Source organism: Corvus cornix, chromosome 9 (assembly GCF_000738735.6).
Source record: "Corvus cornix cornix isolate S_Up_H32 chromosome 9, ASM73873v5, whole genome shotgun sequence".
Classification (NCBI taxonomy): Eukaryota; Metazoa; Chordata; class Aves; order Passeriformes; family Corvidae; genus Corvus; species Corvus cornix.
The window spans coordinates 21,445,801-21,469,983 of NC_046339.1; the positions used below are offsets into that span (position 1 = coordinate 21,445,801).

Below are 24,183 nucleotides of genomic sequence, written 5' to 3' on the forward strand. Positions count from 1 at the left end.
CAACCACCTGCAATTGGATTATTATATTCTAAAATGAAATGCCTGTTCTGTTAGCCTTTCAATAGATTTTCTAATAGGTGGCGTATCAGTTTATCTGCATTCTTCACTTCTACAGCTTTGCATTTCCCAGTTTGGTGACCCTTTGGGAGATTCAGCTTTGGTAATAACCCGCTGAATGGGGAATTGTGGAGGAGCATTATGTAATAAGTGGCTACAGGCCATAAGATGTCAAATTTCAAAGGCCTGACTTTATTCCCAATGTAATTCTGTCAGTTTCAATGGTTTGTGCCAGGACTGTTTGGTTCTGAACCTGAATGTACAAAAGGAAAGCTGTAATTTGCAGTCTCAGGCAAACAATAAAGGATGCGAGCCCTATATTAAGATATATAATAAATGCTTGGATTTTGGTCAATAGGTAGTATTTTTAAAGTGAATTGGTTGAACTGTTAATGTAAATGGAAGGAGATAATGAGAGGTGGGGATTTGTACGCGGCTCTTGGAAACCAACATCGCAAGGCTGCTGTTTCTCACCCAGATCACTTATTTTATAAGCGCCAGGTTTCGCATACAAACGCTTTCTCTAATCATAAGTGTTTACGGCTGCCTCGAAGGTATAACTGAGCAGTACCACGCAGCTAGAGCGGAGCAGCGTTCCTCGCCGGGCCGGTGCCCGTCACTGGGCGCGCTACCGCGCTCCCGGGCACAGAGCGGCTCCGAAAGCACCGACAGACACCAGGACCCGAAGAAGCACGGGCAGAGCCGGTCCCCCTCGGGAGGCAGACGGGGGGCGCAGCCCGGCAGGGTCCGGTCCCGGCCGCCCTCCCTCCCCTCCGCACCGCCGCCAACCTCCGCAGCTGCACGGGGCTCCCGCCGGCAGCCGGGTCACGTGTGCGGGCCGTAATCCCGGCGAGGGGTGTCGTTACCGGGGAAGGGGGCGGCAGGAGGAGGGGCTGCCGCCGATGAGGGCTGAAGCCGAGAGCGCGGCCGGCTGCGGGCGCCGGAGCCGCGGGCGCCGCTGCGGGCGAGGCGGGGGCTGCGGCCGCGGCCATGGCCTGGCCCTGCATCAGCCGGGTGTGCTGCTTGGCCCGCTTCTGGAGCCAGCTGGACAAGTCCGACCTCTCCGTGCCGCTCACCATCCACAACTACTCGGACATCGAGGAGCAGGAGGACGGGCCGCCCCAGCGCAGCGGGCCCCCTCCGCGGGGCAGCGCTCGCCCGCCCGCCCCGGCGCGCCGCCCGCGGGACCCCGCCGCCGCCGCCGCCGGGAAGCCGAGCGGCCGCAGGAAGAGCCGGGCGGCCGCCGCCGGAGAGCCCTTCGCGGCGGAGACCCAGTACCGGCGGGACTTCAGAGCGTGGCCCCTCCCGAGGAGGGACGACTTCCCCTGGGTCAGCGCCAGTAGCGGCGGCGGCGGCGGCGGGAGGGACGGGGCCGCCCCCCAGCCCGCCCGGGACGCGCCGCCTGCGCCCTGCCCGGCGGCGGCGGGAGACCGGCGGTCGACGGCCCCGAGCAGCTCCGGCCGCGCTCGCAGGCGGACGGCGGCCACACCACCTCCTACAGGTAACCGGGCCCGGCGACCGCCCCGCTCCGCCCCGAGCCGGGGGCTGCTCCTGCCGCGGGCGGGGGACGCTCCTCCGCAGCGCGGGGCGGGGATGCCGGCGGGCGGCCGCGGCGCGGGGGAGCCACCACCGAGGGAGGGGTACGGGGGCTGCCGGCTCGCCGGCGGGCTCAGCCTCTCGCCGAAGCCGCCTTTGCTTTTGGAAGTGCGGTCCCTAAAAGCGTCGCTTATGCCCCGGGCGGATGCCTGGCTCCGGCGGCCCCTCTGCGTGCCGGGGCTGCGGAGCCGGCCTCAGTGCGCGCCGCTGCCCGCCCCGCGCTCAGGGAGAGGAGGGAGCACGCCGGGGTGGGATCCATGATGCCATCCCTGGCGCAGCAGCGCTTTACCCACCCGCTGCCGGGAGACACGGCACCTCCGACAGCCGGAGCTGCCCGCGTCCCGTCCGTGCCCAACAGCCGCATCCCTTAGTAGCATCATCGGTTTCCCTTTAAAACTCCTGGAATGTGACATTCAAGGCGAGCCAAATTACAGCCTTAAAAGATTAGTCAGACAAGAAGACATTTGCAGGATATATCCCCTATGTCATCTAATGGGCAATGGAAAAAATTGTCATAAACCACTTGTCTCAGAGCCTTTAAAAATTAAGTGACTTATGTGATTGATGTCTTCCTTTCCCTCTGAACTGTATGACCGATTACAGATGTTTGTTTTCTGGAACAAGAAGTCAGGTGGGATGCACCTAAATCCAACTTTTGTTCTTACTGACATCCCCCATGGGAGGAGAGGGATTTCAGCTCCTACAATACTGCTGCTGAATACTGTATCAGTTTCATGTTGTTACCACATGCTCTCTCATAATGATGTTTGGCAGGTTTTAATATACCTATGAGGTATACTAATAGAGTAATTATTTTTATTCTAACTGATTCATAAGTATTTAGGCACCCTCTACCTGTTATTATGTACCTAGGAGACATTTCTCTTCATCACTGCTATTTATTAGATTATTTATTACAGTGCTTTTAAGACAAACTGGGGGCCCCGGGGAGGATTACCAGCCTGCACAGCAGTATTGCTTATCCCACTCCTCCTGCACAGGCAGCTGTCCTGCTCTATGTGCAGTTAACATGCACACTCTGAAAGGATAACTGCAGTGCTTGAATTTATGTGCTATTTTCTCCTTCGCCACATCTCACAGGACAGTCACAGAGTAATTACTGGTTTTGAGGCAAAGCACTTTTCAATTTCAAAGCAGCAAGGAATTACTTCAGAGAAACCTGCGTAGAACAAGACTAGCAAGATTCATCTTCCAGAAACACATCCATCTCCACCTTGTTGTTGAAGCCTCCCCTGCCTTTTCAGCCTCACACCAGAGGAAGGCTGCATTACACTGCATTAGAGCCACAGCTTTCCTATAGCTGTTCAAATGCTCAGTCACTTCTCCCACCTTCCTTCCCTCTGACTTGTCTGTTCTCACATAGGGCTCTGTCATCAAAGAACGAGAAGTTTACAGATCACAGGACAAAATATTGGCTGGGGCAAGATACCAACATGCAAACCAAAACAAAATTTTATAAAAAGTAAGATTTCAAGGTAGTTGAGGAGCTACTCACAGCTGAAAGAAGGAAAAGTGCATGACAAGGATGGAGGCACAAGCCAGGGCAGCCACACCAGAAAAAAAGTTCTCATGTAAAACTTTTAAGCTGTTTAAAGGCACAGTAAACAACTGATGCAGACAGAAAACTCTATTAATCAAACCACTTTTGCCTTATTCTGGTAATTCCCATCGTTTCTTTAGATTATCACCTGGTAAAACATCGTGTTTAAGTCCCCGTACCACTGAGCACACAGGAGTCACAACAAGCAGCAGGAGAAAAGTTCACAATAGTTTATCAGGCTACAAGAGTCTATTTTCATTTAGACTTTTTTTTTAAGACTAAGCATGTACTTGGCAGAGTTACACTCATTTTCAGTTACACTTGGGTTTGTATTTGGTAGCTTCAGTGATGGCAGCGCCCAGGACCACTCCCGCAGTCTGAAGCAGGGAAGAGGTGATCACAACACACCCATCTTCGGTAAGCTGAGCACTCACAACCCACAAGGACATTTCCATGAAAACCACTACAGTTCACTCCTCTCCTCTTATCATATTTTCCAAAGGCAGCACTGCAGGCTGCAAACATTTGTCCGATATTCAGGTAGTAGCTGAACAGCACCATTAAGGATTGATATTCTTCATCTTCCTCTGTATCAAAGACCATAAACACCCTCCTTGTTTATTAAACTGTCCCTTGGTGGCCATGCACAGCCCCACTGTGCTCTGGCAGTAGGGATCTGCCCCACTTCTTGTAGACTGTTCACCCTCAGAAGTGAGAAGGCAGCAGAGAAGTCATATCACCTGTGGTATAGGCAGAGCAAGGGGGTTTCTCTTACGAAGGGCCATTGTGTCCTGAGGAGAAGGTTGGTGAACCCCATGAGGTCTTCGGGAGTGTTGGACAAAGGGAGAGTGTCCTACAGAGACATGCAGGCAGAGAATTTGTAAGACAGTCTCACTGCCTTGCTAGGGAGAACATTATGGAGATTCCTCCTTTTCTGCTTGCAGGAGTATCAGCCCTTTCCTGTAGGTCAGCCCAGTGAGGAGGTGGGGCAGCCCTGAGGACCAGGATCTCTGCATGGGGAGTTGTGTCCACTCTCCCAAGAAATGGGTCATTTGAGTCCTTTGTGCTCCAGGTGCTTCAGCAGGTTCTGTGCACAGCTGAGTTAGGCACACACTATGAGGCTCTTCCTGGAGGATTGGCTCCTGCAGTGTGGGCACTGCTGGTCAGTAGCCTCCACCTGTACTTTGTGACTGTGTCAGGTCTCAGCAGCTGGCTGGGCTTGCTTAGTGTTAAAGAGAAATCAAGTCTGTCTTGAGCAGGACAGTGCAGAAGGGTTGGCATTGATACATGGTCCACTCCATGCTTTTAATGGCAATAGTGGTTTTCTTGCTTAACTCTGTAAGGTGTTGGGACTTTTTTAGGTTTTGTAGTTTGTTTGGGTTTTTTTAATTCAGGAATTTTGATTCTGACTGCCTACTGTGTTTGTTTCTCTTAACACCCAAGTGTTGAGTCCCCTGTAACATTCAACACCATTTGACATGCTTTTGTGTAACAGTGTAATTCTCCTGAGACTTCATTCTGCACTCTGCTTTAAGCTCAGAAGGAAACAGAGCTGCACACAAAACTGTCTGTACATAGTGAAGCTGGTCAGCATGACCTAGCATTTCCCAGAACGAAATAAACCTCTGGGATAAGTGACTGAGACTGGAGGAATCTGTCTATGGCCAGAATAAAGATGAAGGTGGAGGGGGTATTGGAAGAATGCCTGTACTCCTGAGCAAGCAAACATTTTTTGTATTTTGAAAAAATAACTGAATAAAAGGTGAAAGGACAGCACAACTGCCTGCCCTACAAACTATTGCCCTGTGTCCCCAGATCATTGGGTAACTTCTGTCTCCCTCCAGTCCCTGAATTTTGGCTGGAGTTTTGCAGGGTCTGAATGAAGTCAAACCCCATGAGACTGCATCATGGGAGCTCAGGCACACAGGCCAAGGCAAATCAATATAAGCTGCACTTGAAAGGCTAAAATGGGATGTGCTCCAACTGTGAAAGGATCCCGGAGACTGCTGCAGAGGGTTGCAGTAGATTACACCTTACTGATGCTGGAGGAGGCAGAAGAAAGTGCTGAGTGGCCTCTCTGCACCTGCCCAAGAGTTTGTCCTTTGGCATCACAGAAGTGACTTCTCCCTTCAGCAGTAGGTTGCAGGTGCTGTGTACTTTTGGTTTTGCACACAATTAGGTCTTGACTGCATTTAGCAGACATTCTAGAAATAGAGAATTGCTTTACTTAGCTCCCTTAACAGAGGATAAGAGAATCTGGTGCTGTCAGCAGGTATCTCCAGCTGGCTCTGTTCTCTGGATGTCATCTTCTTACCTCGTTAGAAGGCAACAGGGACGAAGGCACAGCCTCTGTGCCAGGGCCAGTATTGCTGGGAGGAGAACCCTGTTCAAGGCTCAGCTACATGATAAGTCACTACAGACAACAGTTTTCCCTTCAGTAACCTGCCAGCTTTTGGAAAACACTTCAGACATGTAAGTGAAAACGTTGCACCTGAGCTGTGAGCAGTTGTTTTGCCTCTTTTCCCCCCACCCATCAGCTTTACTTGTATTGGCACTTGGCGAACTGGGAGATGACTGCAAATTTCTGCACACACACAACAGCGCAGGCCCCAGGCAGAGCTCAGTCTCTGCAGTTGGGGTTTCTGTGACAGGTATTTCGAGTAGGTGTGAGTCAAGAGCACCCAACTTATTTGCACTTGAGAGGCACAGCAGTGAAGAAGACCAAACGGGGGCCCTGAGATCAGGAGGGTTTTCTGCTCACCCAGAGCAAGCCATGTTGTTCTGATGAAAAGAAACCTCATAAAGAGGTATTAAGGGGAAAGGTGCCTGTTGTGCCATTGCTCATGATTTTTGGGAATAGTAGGTGGAAGATACCTCAGCAAACTGAATTCCCACCTTCTTGCACAAATACTTAGCATATGCCATTCCGTGACCATGAAGCAGACATCCCCCCACCAGGAGGGATACTGCAGAATGAAGGGGAATGACACTTTCCCCCGTAACTATGGGTGCACTCACAGATTGTGTGGCTGCCTGTACATTCATCTGCCTTCAAATAGTGCCTGTGTAGAAAAACAAAGTGAACTGTGGTGACTCCTTCACACCGAGAAGCATCTAATTACAGCTGTGCAGAAAACAGAGAAAATACCTGCGCTTGTGTTCAGCAATGTATGGGATCAGGGCACGCACCTGAGCTGGCAGGGTTAATAGTACTATGTATGAGGAGTCCCATCCTTGATCCAGAAAGATCTTTAAAGGCAAGCTTATCCTCAATAATAGCAGTAAATCTTTTATAATCAAGGCTTACAGTTATCTTTGCATTCTTAAGTATCTCGCTGCTTGGGGAAATTAATACTCAAGCCCCTGATTTTTATGGTATTTAAGAAGTAAGCTTGCTTGGTCCAGGCATTGGGATGGATCCAGAGAGAGTCACTGTGCACTGCATAGCCTGGCTGGGGCAGGGAGGGCTTGGAGGGGCATGGAGGTGTGTGAGGAGAGACATAGCGGGGCTGGGAATAGGGGCTCAAGAGAGGGTGTGTGTTATGCAAACTATGCTGTAGAACTGAAATGTGGGATTCAAAGATGTTCCTTAAAGTAGGAGGAATTTCCTCCACTCAAAGTCCTCTCAGCCTTAGGTTAGAGTGAAAGAATGAAAAGTGGGTTAATGGCAGAAGTCAAGACCCTCAAACCTACCCACACACCGCCAGTAATATAGTTCTGATAAAAGGGAAGCAGCTGCCTGTCCTGTCACACCAGTGTAAGTGCTTCTCCCTTGGGCATCTGCCTGTGAGCAAAGCAAGCCCCTAAAACTCACTCTAAGATAACAGTTTGAGTCTTAGGGTTTTTGTCTTGAACTTTCATTCAAGTCTTTTGCTGTTGCTTCCTTCTTGTGACTTATGAACAGCTCCAGGTTCTGCCTGACCTTGCTGGATGTGAGAGTTGAGACAGGAAATATCCAGGTGGCTTCTGTTTTCCTCCTCTGTAATTCCTGTGCGCTGGTCTCTCTATCTTTCTGCTATGTCTTTTCTCTTCCCCTCTGTTTTTTTTCCCTCCTTCAGCCTTTCCTTTCCCTTTTTCTGTCCTTATGCTGGGCTCTTTGGCTGGATAGGAGAATGGGCACAATCTGCCACTGTGTCCGTCCAAGGACTGGAAGGGCACCCCACCGCTGTCTGACACAGCTCAGAGGAGAAGCAGTTTAATGGCTCCATTATCCAGGAGGGCTCCTGACTTTGTTTGTCATGCAGAGCTCTCACTGTGACCATGACTTGTAACATTTGCAATCCTCCATTTACCAGGAGACATCACAGCACCCTCCCTGACCTATGGAGGTCTTTGCCAACAAGTGGACTTAGCCTATCCCTTGGGAGAGCACTGCTGGCTGCCCAGCTCTGCCTGGGCAAACCAGATGCATGGCCCTGGTAGTAGCCTGTGAAGAGCTGTGTTGCAAACAAGGAGACATTTCACACCCCACACCTTCTGCCAAAACCTCTCACACACCAATCTGGCTTCTCCAGGGGACATCTAGAGTAGTATGTACTTTGAAAAGAAAATAACAGACACCCCAAGCTGTGCCACAAATTTGGAAGAACATTCATTATGCTGTTCAATTCTCACTGGTGTGCTGAGTATGAGAAGGAAGAGGGCAGAAGAATGAACACAGACTAGGTCAGGCAGCATAGCTTTGAGTTACGGTCAGCTGTACAGAGTGAGCCTTTTTCTCCAATTCTTAAATAAGAAATGTTATGCAGTGGCTCAGAACCACCACTGATAATTAATCATGCGAAGCAAACTGTGACATAGAGATGAGGTACTAAAATGACAACTGTTCTGGCATTGGTGGTGTATGATTATCAATGCTGAAGATAAATCTGTACGGAAACAGCAGCCTCAGCAATGCAAAGAGCACTGTTGGGATTCCCACTGCCTGTCTCCCTATATGCCTAACAGAAGTGTCCCCCACCTTGGTGAAATTAAAAAGCCTTCTAGACTAGATTTTCACTAGGTCAGTGAAGTAAAAAGGATTTTGCAGACAGCTTTCTCAACAAACCAGAAAACATTAGTGGAGCACATGAAACGGGGAGAGAGCTGGAGGCAGCACATAGGTCATTGTGTAGTTCGCAGCATCCAGCAGCTTGAGCTGCAGCAGCAGCAGACACTGTGTTTGGAAAGAACTGAAGGATCAATCCCAAATCCATCATTCCCAAATCTTGCTTGAAGTCTGCAAGGCCACACGGTGAATGATGGTGGGGGCATCTCTCCTGCCTGGCCCGCTGTCTCAGCTGTTTGACAGCCTGGTACAGGCAGTCCTGCTCACCCAGGGTGGGGAGGTGGCACATAAACACCAGCTCAGTGAAACAGCTCTCATCAAAGCTGGGCCTCATCACAACACCCTGGTAATTAATAGTCTAGTGCTTTTTTTTTTGGTTTCTAGCCTGTACATTAGTTGTACTTCCACTTGCTCCTTCTCTCATCACCACAGGGGTTAAACTGTCCCAGCAGGCCACAAGCCTCCATTTCCACACTGCACTGAATCAAACCTTCCCCTGCAGACACATCCCCACACATTACAAAAGAAATGCCTTTTCTCGGACTCTATTAACCAATTTTGAGAAGGAGCAAAGAAACAGTTGAAAAAGCAGTGATTTATATGATCAAGCACCGGGGCAACCCACACGCAAAAAGCTGCTTCTTAATTCTTCCTAGAGTGAGTTAGAGGTAAAGAAAGAGCAGTACACAAAAAGCAGCCCTTCCCTTTTGATCCCAACTGCTTTAAAGCCTGCATGCTACTCAGGAAGCCTTTCTCTTTCACAACCCCAATGGTTTAGTACTTCAAGTACCACTGGGTCATTTCTATTTATGGAGATCAAAAATCTCACCTCTAGGTTGTAACAGTGGAGGACAAAACAGAACCTAAAGAGAGCCTGGTCACTGAGTTATGGGCCTGGAGGCTACTTTCCCTCCATGCTAGATCCTTGGAGTCCTAAAGTAACCTGACAACTGCTGCTGTCTAGGCACAAGGGGAGGAGAGGGGTGCAGCAGGAAGAATGAAGATTATTATCTCCAGCAGCAACAGTCAGTCTTGCATGTTCATCCCCAGCAGCAGCTGGATGTCACACTACACAGGGTACAGTGGGGAAGGAAGACAGTCACTAATCTTGTCACTTGACATCTTAAACTAAGTAACATTAAAAACAGGTCATTCCTCTTCCCCAGGCTTTGATTAGATTGACTCCACTCATGACTCCAAGACTGGTTTCTAGTCAAGTCACCAGACTGGTACTTGGGCTCATGTTCCTTCTGACTCTTGGCTATGCAGCTGGAGATGAGAACATGTGTCTAACCTACAAGGTTAGAGGCAGAGGAAATTTAGTTAGCTGCACTTTCTCAACCAAAGGTTATAATATTTCTTTCTTGTTTTAAGTACCTCAGCTCCCAAAAGGAGCTAAGCTAAGCTCTCTGTTTTGCTCCACCCTTCACTTTTGGCTCAGAGTTCTGGGTTCCCCCAGAGCAAAATCCCAGTTCCAAATCAGAAATGCTGGTGTGGTGTGGGCCATGACTGTATCTGCCCTTATGTTTCTGATTCTGTGGGGAACATGTAGGTGCCTCAGAAATAGTTTTGACTATCCAGGCTGAGAGGAGAATGGTTTGACTTCCAGCCAAAATGAGGGTCTTGTGATCCAAAAGGACTGTGTTTGGGGGCCTGCCAAATCAGCAAATGATCTGCTATAAAGCATTGAGACAGAGCTGGCTGCACAGACAGGCAGCACAGTCATTCATTGAAAGCTGGAGACACACTCCATTGCAGCGGGGAGACCAGTCAGCACAAGGATGAATGGTTAGGAATCAAAGCCACCAGCATTCTTGAGGAAATCGGGCTTTATGTGGAGCAGCAGGTTCCAGTTCCTAGAAACTGTGGGGATGTAACTGATGGTTTTGTACCATTTTCCTGGTATTTTGCCCAGTAGCTGTGTCCTCCCTCTGGCTGTGCAGTAGAACAGAGGTCAGATTTAACTCTGCTTTCATGCACATCTGGGATTCCCTGCTGAAAGGTTGCCTTCCTGGGGCATTGCGGCCAAAATCATCTTTCTTCAAAAATGCTGCCTTATCCTGAGGTGTTACAGGAAAGGAGCAGGAACGCCATCACCAGCACCAGGGGAGCTGCATGGGCACCCACCTGCTGCCTGAGCAGGCCCAAACAGCATGGTGCAGAGAAGGTGTCAGCTCAAGACAGCAAGAACAAACTGATTATAAACAAGATTTGCAATGCACATAGACAGCCGTGACAGGGGCCTGGCTTTGCTTTCCAACAGCAGGAAGGTCTTCCATAGGACATTATCCATAATATACTAAAAGGATCAAGTCCAAACTACACATTCTAAAATAATACGCCACACTTGTGCACTTTAAATTAGATATTTAAAAGAGGAATTCACAGCTATTATAAATATAGGAAATAGCATGCTTGGGAAAAATGAAACTCAGAGAGGCTGTGATCAAAGATAAGCTTGACACATTAAAACAAGCCTATTTCCCTAGCCTGGGCATGGCTCAGGACTGTCTTACCCCTTGATCCTGTGTATAAGCAGATAGTAAAATGCATTAATTGAACCATGCCAGGGTATGAAAATAAGATTGTCACATCTCGGCTAATCACCTCTCCTTTTGCTACAGAAGCTGCCTGAATTGGTTGCCAGAGATACACAAACAGAGCAGACTTCTGTCTTCCTCTGAGCAACAAGACAGCTCAGTTGGCTGCTACTGCAGCATCCAGGCCTAATGGCAAGGGCATTAGTGAGGCCTGTTTGTGACAAGGGGTACAGGGAAGCAGAGGGAAAGCTGCAGAAGGAAGTTGGCAGCTGAACTAAGCAGACCCTGCAATGCTGTTCTTAGGTGCTCTTGAAACGTGCTGCCCCTTTCTCAGTGCAGTCTCTGCGCCCATTTCTCAGATGACCCTTGGCTGACTTATTCTTGGAGCAGCAGCTCCTTCTCAGACATCATCATGTGGATTTAAAGCACTTTCCCCCATCTGAAGGAAAATCATTGGCGTAAGCATCTGCCAGCTGAGATGGTGTCTGTGTGCATTTCAGACTGAGCTGCCACAGCTCTTGCAGCACAGCACACACTGGCAAACATGCCTGCTGTTGAGAGAGCCACAGCCAAGTATGGGAACATCAGCAGGTTCTCTGCATATGTGAGGGCCACACACCAGACCAAGGTATCTTACATTGTAAGTGGCCAACGTGCCAGACAATGTTTTACATTGTAAATGGTCAGTGGGCTGCAAAATGTCACCCTGACTTCTTATCCAGAAGGGAAGTATCAATTACCTCCAGGAGAGAGCACATTTTGTAGGAATAAAAGAAGAGTTAAGTCAGGGAATCCAGATAGCCCAGTCTATGCCCTGTTCCATCTTTCAGTCTGAGCTTTCTGAGAGAGACAGGCTGGTAGGCTCAATTCTTTTATTCTCAGTATGCCTCAGACAAGTTCAACCTTGCAAGCTGATTGTATCCCACCTTGCCTTCTGGCTTTGCAACCACTCTGAGCAGAAGTGCCCTGTGAGAATGTTGTCTTTCACAAGTTCTTCTGTCTTGACAATCTCATTTCAGACAAGAGTATCGCCCATGGACTGGAGCAAAACCATCCAAGCCTATAAAGTCAAAACAAGGCTTCATTATCCCAGAAGACCATTTTGTTCAAGAGACAAGCTACAAGGCAGACTTTAAGGTAATTAGCAGTTTTTAAAAATCCTAAAATCAATGCGAATAATGCCCACAGTACACATCAGGAACTCCTCATATTTGATCATTGTAGTGCATGTAGGATAAAGCCATATCCTCATTGACTACTGTTTTGTCACTGCCCATTAGGTAATGTGGCCATCCCTTGCCTTCAGAAAGGCATGCTAGACAATGTCATACTGTAATTGATCATCATTCAACCCAAGACCAAAATTTTAAACTGCATGACAGAAAGTTCAAGATTTATGATTCCCTCAGCTGGATACCTTATATAAAAGGTGTGTGTCATCACCTCTCTGTGTGTAAGGTGCCATTAACACCTTCTGCACTAACTTGGAGCAGTCAGTGTGCACGAGCACTAGGGCTGCAGAGTGAGATTCAGCCTCTGGGCACAGGTGTTTGCCTGGGAATCTTTGCAGATCACTGCCTAAGGAACAGCACCTGCCCAGACAGCACAAAACTCCCCCTTGCTGGTGTGGGCAGAAGCTGCCCCTGCTATGAATGCCAAGGAGGACATAGCTGTGATGAACAGACAAGCTGCACAGCTCTGAGACTTCCTTGGGATTTCCCTGTGAGTTTCTCAACTTTTTCTGTGAGTTTCTCTATACCATCAAAGATAATTTTCTTATTGTGAAATGCATGTACTAGTGAAAATCCCATGAGGAGACATTCTGTACTCAGCGTGTTCCCTGACAGGGCCCCCCACACTCCCCATCCCCATAAGAAAGGGAAGTGCACACTGACAAGGCTCTGTTGTAGCTGCTTTTTGCATCAGACCACGAAAGAGAACAGCACCTCCCATCCAACCACGGGAGTTGTTCGCAGGCTGCACTGAGTGACTTAGAATGCAGAGCCGGGGCTGGGGTGGAACTCCCTAGCTGCAGTGTGCTGTGCCAGTAGAGGTAATAGCAGCTACTCCAGGGCCACATGTAAAAAGTAAATCTTTGCCTTGGAGGAGACAAGGAAGAAGTGTTTAATCAGCAGACAGTCAAGTGCCTCCTCCGCAGAGGATTGCTGGCACACTGCTGCGACAAGGCTCACGATGGGTACAGCCAGCTATGCTGAAAGTGGGACAGTGACCTCAGGCAAAACAGAATTTGCAAACCTCACCAAAACTTCCTTCTTGCTCTGATTAGTCTGGGCTGCTTACTGAGGTGCAGCAATGAGGATAGACCTTGCATTTAACACTTAAACCTTGTATTTGACCCTTGTTAATTTAATTTTGCATTTTGACCCTAAGGGGTCAAAATACAGTGTTTTCCAATTTGTCAGATAGGATGCAAAGAAGGGGGTCCTAGATAAACCCCTGAAGGTCCCTTTCCCAGTTCTTGAGGAAGGGAAAGAGAAGACTAAAATCCCAGACACAAACACTTGCTACCAAGGACGCTGTACTCTGAATCATGCAAGCAAAGGTCCCACCTCCTGGAGCCCCAAGGCACCATCAGAATCTTCCTAACAGACAGCATGGCAAAGGTGTAGTGAGGAATGAAGATGGTGCCAAGGAGCCACCAGTTCAAAGAGAAGTCAGACTCTCCCTGGTTCAGACACCATCTCAGCTGGCCATTAGGACTTTCCCTCTTACCTGAAGTCCCTGGCTTTGCCAGACATGTCAGAATCAGGTTTATATGTCCTGACAGCCTGCATGTAGAACTCAGGCTGCTGGTTCTCCCCAGCCACTGAGCTGTGCATATACTGTTTGTGACAACTCACTTGTTCCTTAGTGTGTCAGATGCATCCCCAGAGGAATGGAAAAATCAGAACAATGAAACAACATCAACCAGAGATCAATAGCTTTCCCTATTTCCCTATACTCTCTTTGCCTGTAGTTTTGCACTTCTTTCTTTGTTTGGATGCAGCAAACCCAGCAGAGCATTCTACCCTTTCATGTTTTATGGCCAGATTCACCCCAAGTCCTGGGCTGGATGCACATCTATGGCCAGTCCTATTTCAAATCCTTTGAGTTTTCAGCATTAGGGATGACAGAAGCACCCAGGTGTCCTTCATGCTTCAGTACAACTACAGCAGCTACATATTGCATGAAATTCTGATTCCACAGACATCAGAGAAAGCAACCATTGTTATCTTTGCCTTTCCTCCAGACGTGAGAAGTTTACATCCTTATCCAAGTCCTTGCAGTTTAACAGCCTGGCATGTCCAGTAACCAGTTTTTCTCCTTTGGGTCCTCCAGGTCTGCACCTCTATTCACAGCAGACATAGATTGTGGCCCCATAAAGCATTACAACGGAACATTTTGATGGATCCTGGATGGCATTCTCCAAAAGGCTAAGGACCAGACACACACCACTGTAATTTCTCTCACTTAAATCCAGCACCCATCCAGCAGTGAATTTGTTGTGATGCTCATAGAGTGTTTGCCAGCAGGGCTTTGTGAAGAGGCAGCTCTTCATCGTGCAGAGGCCGAGTCCAGCCAAAGCCTGCCCAGCATCCCAAGGGCTAGGTTACAACTAAACCCCTCCTCGCTGGCCCAACATCATGCCTGCCCTTGAATCAACCTGTGCAGCAAGGCCAATCTCACTGATGCCTAGCCAAGGGCTAACACCTGTGTAGTGGTCACAGGGAGAGCAGATAGATCCTCATAATACCCCAGTCCCCTCAAACTCTCTAGACAGTTGTATCCTGTGTCACACTAATGTTTCTCTCCCTTCCTCACCCCACTAGATCCCAGAGGTGAAGACCAGGTTCTCCCCCAACCCTTCTGCTGTTTTCCAGGCGCCATCACGGATCCTCAACGTGTGAACCTGGACCCTCCTCACACCCAGGCAGCTTAAACGCGGAGCTTCTGTTAAGATGTATCACTATGCAATTTTGATGAGGAGTGTTAAGATCAAAGAACCGGCATTATCAAAAGCAGCTCCAGTGATTAATGATATGCACACACACTTTCTGTTAACACAACAAACCGCAAAGCGCTTGGTTCAGAGCTGGCAAAACACACTGCAAGGAGTGACCTAGTTTTTCACAGGAGCAGGTTCATTGCTATGCCAGCTGGCATCACATTAGGAGATTGACTTTGGGCAGCAAAAGCAGGATTGCAGACAACATCCCTACACAGAAATACACAGGGTAGGAGGGAAAACAATCGCAAGTGGGATGGATAATTAAAACCCAAACCAGTTTTATTTAGCAACACCCTCTAAGTAGGCCACTGAAAGACAGGGAGTAGTCTGGCTGACTTCTGAGCTTCTTGAGGGGTTTTGGGAACAGCACCTCAAATGGCATCACCAGAAAGCACAGCTTCAAAGGGGCTGGTCTGAACTTCCAGAGTTGTTTTAGAAACTGGAGAAAGCCAATGTCATTGAACTATAAAATAAATCCGGCACATGCAATGTCTTGGGCGTTTAAGGCTGGGAAGCTGGATATTTCCAAAATTGGAGAGCTGATGCAGAAGCAAGAGGGGACTGAACTCCAGGAGGCAGCCCTGACAGCAGTGCACCAGACTGGTTTGGAGAAGAGTGCATGGATACTGTCAGGCACCCACCAGACTCCTCCACAGGAGCTAAGATACTTATGTAATTTGTACAGCTGTTAGGGTGAATGTAAATATTGTACATGGATATTACCTAAAGCAATTTGTGATCCTTTAATGAAAAGGATATGCTTATACTTTTAATAAATGTTAACTCTTTGCATATGCAAGGTGGAAAATATTGCCTTGAAATTCCTAAATTATTGCCTGTATATTGGTAATGCTAATGCTAGGAACAACCACAAGCGAATGTTACTTAGAAATTCTTCTTAAAGAAAAATGTAATGTAGAATGTAAGCCATCTGTCATTTTTAAGATAGGCCATTTCAAGTGTCATTGTTCTGAAGCTGATTTTTTTAGACTGCTGTGCATTGATCTTTTGCTGAGGTACACGTGTTTTAAGAAACGATTTTTTTAGCCTTTGTTCATCAAGACTTTACAATTTCTATTTCAATAACTTATGCAATATAATTAGCCTACTGCTTATTTAATGGATTTACTAATTACTTTGGAAAACAAATTGAAAAACTTTTACTTTGTGTTTGCAACACATGTGTGTTGTCCAGAACAAAGGGAAACTATCCTCAGACTTGAACAGTGATCAGATATTCATTCATCTGTTATGAAACAGACTTTTAACAGGAGGATTTTTTCTTAACCTTCCTACTAGCTGAAGTCTAAGGCAAATTTAATGAACTTCGGGGATTCTGCAAAAACATACATATTGCTGATAATTCCCGTAAGAACAATTTTTGAGCTGTTGGCATGTGAATAGTACTTGGAATACATGCAGACAGCATCTTCTCACTGCATGATGTGAGAATTTAATGGTGCCATCTCTGTTCACTACAGTGGGACTGAACACAACCACCAGAATAGGGAACACCTGCAGTAAGCTGCATTTGGCTGGGACAAGGGATGGCTCTTCCCACACTCATCCTTGGATAAACCTACAGCAATCCCAGTGCTTGCCAAAATAATTTTTCAGGAGATTAATTTTTCAGGAAATTCATTTGAAACATTCAAACTGTGCTAAAAGTTTTGCATGTTAGATGTTTCTAAGAATTCAATCTGCTTGTTTAATCTCTTTATAATGTTTTTAACAGTTTTGTTCAAACAATTTAATTTCATTTCAATTCTGGACTTTATTAACAGCAAGGAAAAAAAAGAAAAAAGGAAATTGTCTATTATCTATTCTTAATTGACTGTATTTCTTAAAAAAAATTACCCAGGTTTAAACAAATTGGTAATATAATAAGCTTGTATTTTATCAAATGGACTGGATTTAATTTAATAAATTAAAATGTATTTTGGCTATTGGTTCTCTCCTATATTTTTTGTTGTTGTTGTTGTAAAATACAACCCTCAGGTATTCAACCTTGCAGTATAATTTGTCACTGCATGTCTGTCTGCCGGGTTGCACGAGCAGGACAGCAGGGCACACTGAATGCCAAGCAAGGTGTCAGGGATGCATTCAGAGCCATCAGCAGTCAATTGCTTACTCCTGGAGCTTACCCCCAGGCGCCGCCCCCAGCAAGGACAGCTTCCAAGGCACATTCAGAGCTGTGGCCCAGCTGCCTGTCTGAGAGCATAGCTGCTTTCCAAAGGAAAGCTGTTGCTCTGCAGAATCCAAAATCACTTACAGGACTTTCCCCAGACCTTTTCAAAAGGAAAGCAAACTATTCAGCAAGCAGTCCATGACTGTGAGTGGGAAGAGGGGGTGAACCAACGACACCAGTGTGCTGCACTCCCTATCGAATGCACAGAGGTTAGATCCACTTCGATGTAGATGCCATGTTCTGAAGACCCCTTTCTGCAGTACCCACACTGTGCCCTGTAAAGTTTCACCTCAGTTTCATTCTGCCATCTCACACCAATCACAGGAAAAGGTGATAGCTTTGAATGTTAAAAGTGACCATTGCTTTACAGTTATTCCCAAGAACATTTCAGTCAGTAACAGTGCTGAAGACACAACCGGCTTCCCTAGACAGTGCAACAGCTCTTCTAGCTACACCTCAAAAGACTTCCAGGAGAAAGCCAAAGTCTCACAAGCTGCTGCTCAATGAACAGAAGGAAAACTGAGTAGGTACTTACCACTATAAGGTCCAGGGTGATGCCACTCGCTGTCAATGTCTGCAACTTACCTGATTTGTATGAAAAACACCTGCCTCAGCCAAATTAAAAGGTATCACACCAAGTTCCTCTGAAGAAGTCAAATCTACATGAGTTTTGCGGGCTTCAGGGAGCAGTGATGCCAGGATTGCTTCCAACATTGCTCTCACACTAGAATTTGTCTTCCCAGTTGCTCTGGGCCCATGTCCAAGTCTCTCAAGGATTTTTGACTGTGACTCACACTGCAAGTAAGGGTTATTTGACACATAAAGAAATGTCCTTTAAAAAGGAAGGCTTTACACCTGTAACTTTAGAATGTACTACTTCTAGGGTGACACTGAACCTGCTTGTTTTGTTTAATCCTGCTGACACCTGGCCTGTTGGGATGCTGAAGGTGAGTTTTGTGTCAGGGAGCGGTGAATACCTGCACTGCCACATGCTCAATTTAAGCTTTGGCGTGGGAAATACACCATTGCTCAGGAGAGTTCTTGTTGTGAACTTGGAAAATTCACAAGCAGCACAATACTGATTTGCTTGCTTTCATAAAGTGCACATTTCTCTCTACATTACACTAATTTCTTTGTGAACAATCAGATGCAAACCGGGCTGGTGTCCAGCGCTGGCAGGGGGACGGTGGGATCTTTGAGGGGAGGGAGCTGAGGAGGGGTCTCTGTGAGGGGAAGGGGAATCATGGAGGAGGGGTATGTCTCTGGGGGCAGGGGGTCAGAGGGGGAAGTCCCTGTGTGGCGGTCTCAGTGAGGGAATGGGGGGCCTCTGTGAGGGGAGGGAGCTATGGGAGGGTCTCTGTGAGGGGAGAGGCTGCCCGTGGCCCCGCCGCCCCCGGGCAGCTGAGGGCGCCGAAGCCCTCGGAGGAGCCGGGGCCGGCCTGAGGGAGGGAGGCAGCAGGTAGCAGTGAAGGACTAAAGACACCATTCTGAGAAAGAAAAGTCGGCAGGGAAAGCATTTTGGGCTTTTGTTCCGGTTTTTTGGTTGAGGGGGGTAGGGGGAGGGTTGGGGTTTTGTCTTTACCTCTCACCATCCAGCTTCTATTTGGCTGTGAGTTCAACTAATTTTCCCAAGTCGAGCCTGTTTTGCCCGTGCAGTAACCAGTACACGACGGCCCTGTTTTTATCTACAGCCTACCTTGATGTGCCCAGGGCAGTGGTGGCGTCCCCATCTGTGGGAGGATTTAAAAGATAAGTAGATGTGGCACTTGTGGACGTGGTTAACGGTGGGGGCTTGGCAGTGCTGGGATAACTATTTGACTTGATGACCTTAGAGATGTTTTCCAAACGTAGTGAGTGATTCTGTGGTACGTTACCCTGATCCACATGAAACATGTTACTGTCTCCCGAGTTCTGCAGGGAGGAGTGAGAGCGGCTGGCTGGGTGGGTGTCTGCCGGGCTCTCCTCCCCTGCCGTGTAGCCCTGGCAGAGGGGCCCTGAGGGCACAGACACGGGGTTTCCCTGCCCCTGCTCAGCCTCGTTCCCATGGGTTGGTTTGTGTTCCCTGCGCGGGCAGAAGGACCCTTGGGCCCGTGACTGGAACAGTTCCTGGGCAGAGCCCCGGCCATGCGGCTGGAGAAATAAACATCTCTGAAACAGCTATCAAGAATCCGTCCATATATATTTCTTTTCCACGGGCCTCCTTGTTTGATATGCGTGTTACAGAATCCCCACTGTAACAGGTGTCTGGCAGCTGGCCAACCTCGACCCACCTTGCTTTTCAAAAGTCTTCCTCACAAACCAATGACTTGCTATTTAAACGGGTTGCTCTGGAAGATGAAAGATTGGAGGCGCTCAGCTCCTGGCTTCTCTTCCCCCAGCTTCCAAAACCAGGAGCTTTTTAAAATAACTAGAAAAGGGAAAAATTACATTTTCCTTCAGATCAATTCCTCAACTACAAATTCTTATACAGAACTAACTATGACATTCTGAATACACAGAGCACAAAAGTATCTGTGGATCTGGAGAAACTGAGTGACAGGTGACAGTCAAGACAATCCTAGCACAGCTAATAAAAGAATTTATTGTAAACATACGTATATTACACAATTATACAGTATAATACAGATAACATGAAGGATTTAAACACTCAGCATTACAAATAGGGGCAATATTTGTAAAGAGATCTTTAACTCTTCAGAAAGCCAGAGAAATATACGAAACATTTCAACACACCGCACCTGTAGCATTCCACAAACACCGGAACGGATGTGTGAAATTCCACAACCTCTAACTTATCTCCAAGCAATTCCCACAGGAACTTCTCACCAACAAATTTTTCTCCCACTATTCAAAATGCAAAGAACTTGTTGCAAACTTTTCCTACATCTGAAGAACTAAACAAATGTGTCATTTTCTATCTGCTTTTAACAGTTTATTTTTCTTCAGCAAACTTTATATACTAATAATATAGCATCTCCTAGGAGAATAACCTGTGGTTGCTCAGAAATGTAGCAATAGATCTCCACTACAAGAACCCCATTAAGAACAAGGGGTCTGTACCTGCCTGCTTGAGGGCCAGGTTCAGGACTTTTTCTGAAACTCCATTCTTCACAGAAAAGCAGGACACAGGCAAAAGAAGCCACAATTTGCAAACAGATGCCCAAAGACAAACTCCTGCATCCTCAAAAGCTGCTCTGGGTGTTACAGAATCCCAGAAAAAAAACCTGCAAGAGACAGGGGCTGGAAATGCATGTGTATAGAATCCCAGAACATGCTGAGTTGGAAGGGACCCACAAGGATCACTGAGTCCAACTCTTGACCCTGCACAGGTCACCCCAAGTCACACCATGTGTCTGAGAGCATTGTCCAAACGCTTCTTGAACTCAGACAGGTTTGGTGCTGTGCCCACTGCCCTGGGGAGCCTGTTCCAGTACCCAACCACCCTCTGGGTGAAGAACTTTTTCCTGATACTCAACCTAAACCTCCTCTAACTCAGCTTCATGCCATTCCCTTGGGTCCTGTCACTGGTCAAGAGAGTGAGGAGACCAGTACCTGCCCCTCAGGAGGATGTTGAAGACCACAATGAGGTCTCCCCTCAGTGTCCTCCAGGCTGAACAGACCAAGTGACCTCAGCCGCTCCTCATGTGGCTTCACCCCCAGACTCTTCCCCATCCTTGTGGCCCTCCTCTGGATGCACTCCCATAGCTTAATGTCTTTTTTATATTGTGGCACCCAAAACACAGTACTTGAGGTCACTGCAGATCATAGCACAACTGAGTTTGCCCAAAAGGCTGTTCCCACAGAACTTGCAGGCTGTCATGATAGTGACAGGGATCTTGAAAATGCCCTTCATAAAAGCTTTCATAAAAGCTGTGTACAGGGATGCCTGAAAGCAGTACAGACCCCAAGTTCACTACAGCCTACAAAGCATGGGGCCTGCAGTTCTCCAGCTACCTGGATTCCTCCCAACTCAACACTGAGCTGAAACATAATCACTGCTGCTCAACTCCATCACACTGACCTCCGCTGATAAAGTAATGTCAGGGCTAAGCTCTGCCCTTTCCTTTCGCAGGCAATCCTGCACTCAGCTCACCCGAACAATCCAGGATTAGCTTTTGAATCCAGAGCATCTGTAATGTCCTTCCTAGGGGGCATTTAAGTCCTTCTCTGAATGCTGTTTGGATTTCATCCATTGGTCCCATTTCCTAGATTCAGGGGTCAGGTTCTGCCATTCTTATATTCAACAGAGCTGCAGCTCCCTGTTAGCTGTGATGAGCTGAGAGGGGCTTTCCTGCAGACCCTAGTTTTATTTAAGGTGGAGAAGACAGGTGGCATCCCATCTGAGGTACATAGTGCTTTCTTCAGTTTAACAACTGCATCAAACTTACACTACTCTCCTTCCAAGTCTGAAACCACCCTCTAACTGAAGCATTTTTCACAGTTCCTGCACACTACTGTAGTTACGATCACCTGTCTTCTAGCCCCAAAAAAGCACCAAAAGATAACATTCTGCTCCCACCCCAGGCCAAGAAAGATAACTGTAGTTTAATGTTTATAAAAGGCTTTGTATTGTCAAAGCACGGCACCAACAAGAGCGAGGCCTCAGTACACCCCTATGAGGTAGGTATCCTGCTCCCCATGCTCAGAGATGGGGAAACTGAGGCACAGAGTGATTAAATCAAAGGCCATGCAGCAGATCAGAGACCCAGCTGAGATCAGCGCACTGGAGGTTCTGGCTGTTTGGCCCATGCTCCACCCATGACAGCACTGCCAGACAAAACAAGCATGCTGAAAGCATGACAGTCCCACAGGAGTCCCACCAACTTCACAATGGCTTATTCGCACTACCAGCAAGCACCCATGGGGCAGGACAAAGGGGTGGTGGATGTGGGGTGGTCAGGATGTGGTCAACGAAGCTTTCTTCAGCAAGATGTTGATAGCCAGGCTGCAGACATGTCTCCCTCACCAGTGGTGTTCCTGAGACAGGTAAGTGCTGGGGTTAGTAGCAGAACTTCTTCCTGCAGTCAAGATATCAGAGGATCTCCCCACAAGCAGCAAATCTTTGATTTTTCAATCCTACCAGGCCTCTCTGTGTTGAACAGAAATTAAGCCAAAGCAGTGCTGCTCCCACAGCACTTCACAGTTTAGGCTGATACTTAGTGAACACTGCTACCACATTAAGACTTGTACAGCACAGCTGGTCATCTGCCCTCCAGCACTCTTCAAACCTTCTGGCAGCCTGGGGAGGCACTCGCTGGGCAAGCAAAGCATTTCAGCCAGCCCAAGCCCACAAACCCTAAATACCATCTTTCTTCCTCTCCTTTCCCATGCAGCACAAGTGGTCAGTCAAATCTTACCAAGCCTGATTGGGGTTTGTTCATCTTGCTTGAGGCTGTGCCAGTCTACCCTTTCCAAGGTGACTAAGAAAGGTGGCATCTGACACCTCCTCTAGAGAGGCAAGGAATTTGGTTAGGTGACAGCTCAGTAAGCGACTGACAGGCCTACCCAGCTGTGTTCTCAGTCACGTACATCATGCTCAGGCAAGAATGGCCAAAATTGCTGCAGCCATCAGCCTTCTGCTCCCCCAAAATCACCCTAATCTACCCATCTACTCAAATGAGCTTTAAGACCTTTAAGAGCTGCCTTTGACTTTTCTCATATTCAGAGTGCCAAAGCAAGTGCCCTGCTCACTGCATGGGGAAACCAACTTGTATGTAGACTGCATTAAAAAACATAATTTCTCATGTTAAAAACCAGTTCAGTCTCACCAGCAGAGCTGTCTCAGAGGGACCAGGCCTGTGGAGTCTCTCACAGCTAGCAACTCGATGCAAACTGACAATGTTTGTTCAGCCACTGAACATACACTTACCAAGTAAACACTGACATTTAACAACTTGATTTGGAACAGAGCATCGTTTTGTTGCATTAAGGTGCATCTTTAATTGGAGGTAACAATCTAGTAGCCCAATGTTATAAATGTATGTAATAGTGTCCTACAGAAATACTGGATTTGTCAACCCAACTTCAGTCATAAATCCACCTTTCCTGTAGCATCTTCTCTGCTCTATTTCATTGCTCCTCATTTAGTATCTTCATATGTTTGTTTGTGAGGAAGTCAAGAAAGGGAATATTACAGATGGCTTTGTGAATATTCATCACTGTGATCTCTCTTGGAGTCCTGCAGGGAATGCACCAGAGATGCTATTATAATACACAAAAAACCACATATCCATAAAGCAGCAAGTCAATAAATTTACCAATGGGAGGAGGAGGGAGAGAAAGCAAAAATAACAATCAAAGCAAAAAAAGGATATAAGAGCAGGTGTTAGAGCAATGCAGGGAAAGCATTAAAATATCACAGCACAAAAAAAGCCACTCAGATGACTGGGGGAAACCTGTTGGGCACTGGGGTAGGAAAAGCAAGTACTGAAGCATGAGTTCTTGAACTTGTATAGCACAGTTGTTGTGTATGTACTTCTATATACAACATATATACATACTTTCTTATATATTATGTAAATATTTATGTATTGCATACAAGTGAATATTTAAACTGAGCGTTTTCTCATAGTGTTTGGGTTTTTTAAATCAATTTAAGCTATCCCAAGTCATGCTGCTGAACAGAAATCAAAATGTGGCCTAATCATTAGGTATTAGAAAAAACCTCTTTACTGTTGAGGGTGGTGAGGCACTGGACAGGTGGCCCAGAGATGCTGTGGCTGCCTCATCCCTGGAACTGTTTAAGGCCAGGTTGGATGGGGCTTGGAGCAACCTGGGACAGTGGAAGGTGTCCTGCACATGGCAAGGGGTGGAACAAGATGATCTTTAAGGTCCCTTCCAATCCAAATAATTTTATGATTCTATAAAAATCACTCAGCATCTGAGGCAGAAAAGTGTGTATCAGTAAAATAAAGAGATTATTTAGGTTGTTTAAGTTCTGGCAAGCCACAGCTAAGTTGTCTACACAGTAACCTGAGATGGGCAAGAGTGAGCAGGTCCTTCCAGCGTGGCTCTGTAGAAACAGGTCATCTGCCTCTGAGGCATGGCAACACCAGAGAATCCTGCCTTGGTTTTTAATGTTTATGTTCCCATCCTTTCCCACTAGGGAGCCACAAAATGACAAACTCTCTCTTAAGGCTTGGGTCTTCTCAGAGTATAGTCCATAAATTCCCTCACTCTCGTGGT

General features: G+C 47.3%; 2 protein-coding genes across 8 annotated transcripts in view; one reads left to right on the forward strand and one right to left on the reverse strand.

The window, feature by feature from the left end:
• Positions 1-978: 978 nt before the first annotated feature.
• Positions 979-16,756, forward strand: MAP6D1 (MAP6 domain containing 1). The gene is given in 4 exon segments (XM_039557295.1): positions 979-1,431; positions 1,434-1,558; positions 11,821-11,938; positions 14,632-16,756. Coding segments are annotated over 4 exon segments (705 nt in total). The 5' UTR covers positions 979-1,047; the 3' UTR covers positions 14,710-16,756.
• Positions 16,757-19,553: 2,797 nt separating this feature from the next.
• Positions 19,554-24,183, reverse strand: part of YEATS2 (YEATS domain containing 2) — a 48,798-nt gene continuing 44,168 nt past the window's right edge. For 6 of the 7 annotated variants that reach the window (XM_039556702.1, XM_039556701.1, XM_039556698.1 and 3 more), the window contains one exon: positions 19,554-23,176. In XM_039556702.1, the coding sequence (XP_039412636.1) occupies positions 23,068-23,176 (109 nt within the window). In that variant the 3' untranslated portion in view covers positions 19,554-23,067. The remainder of the gene's footprint in view (positions 23,177-24,183) is intronic. The other variant, XM_039556697.1, reaches the window with a different exon arrangement.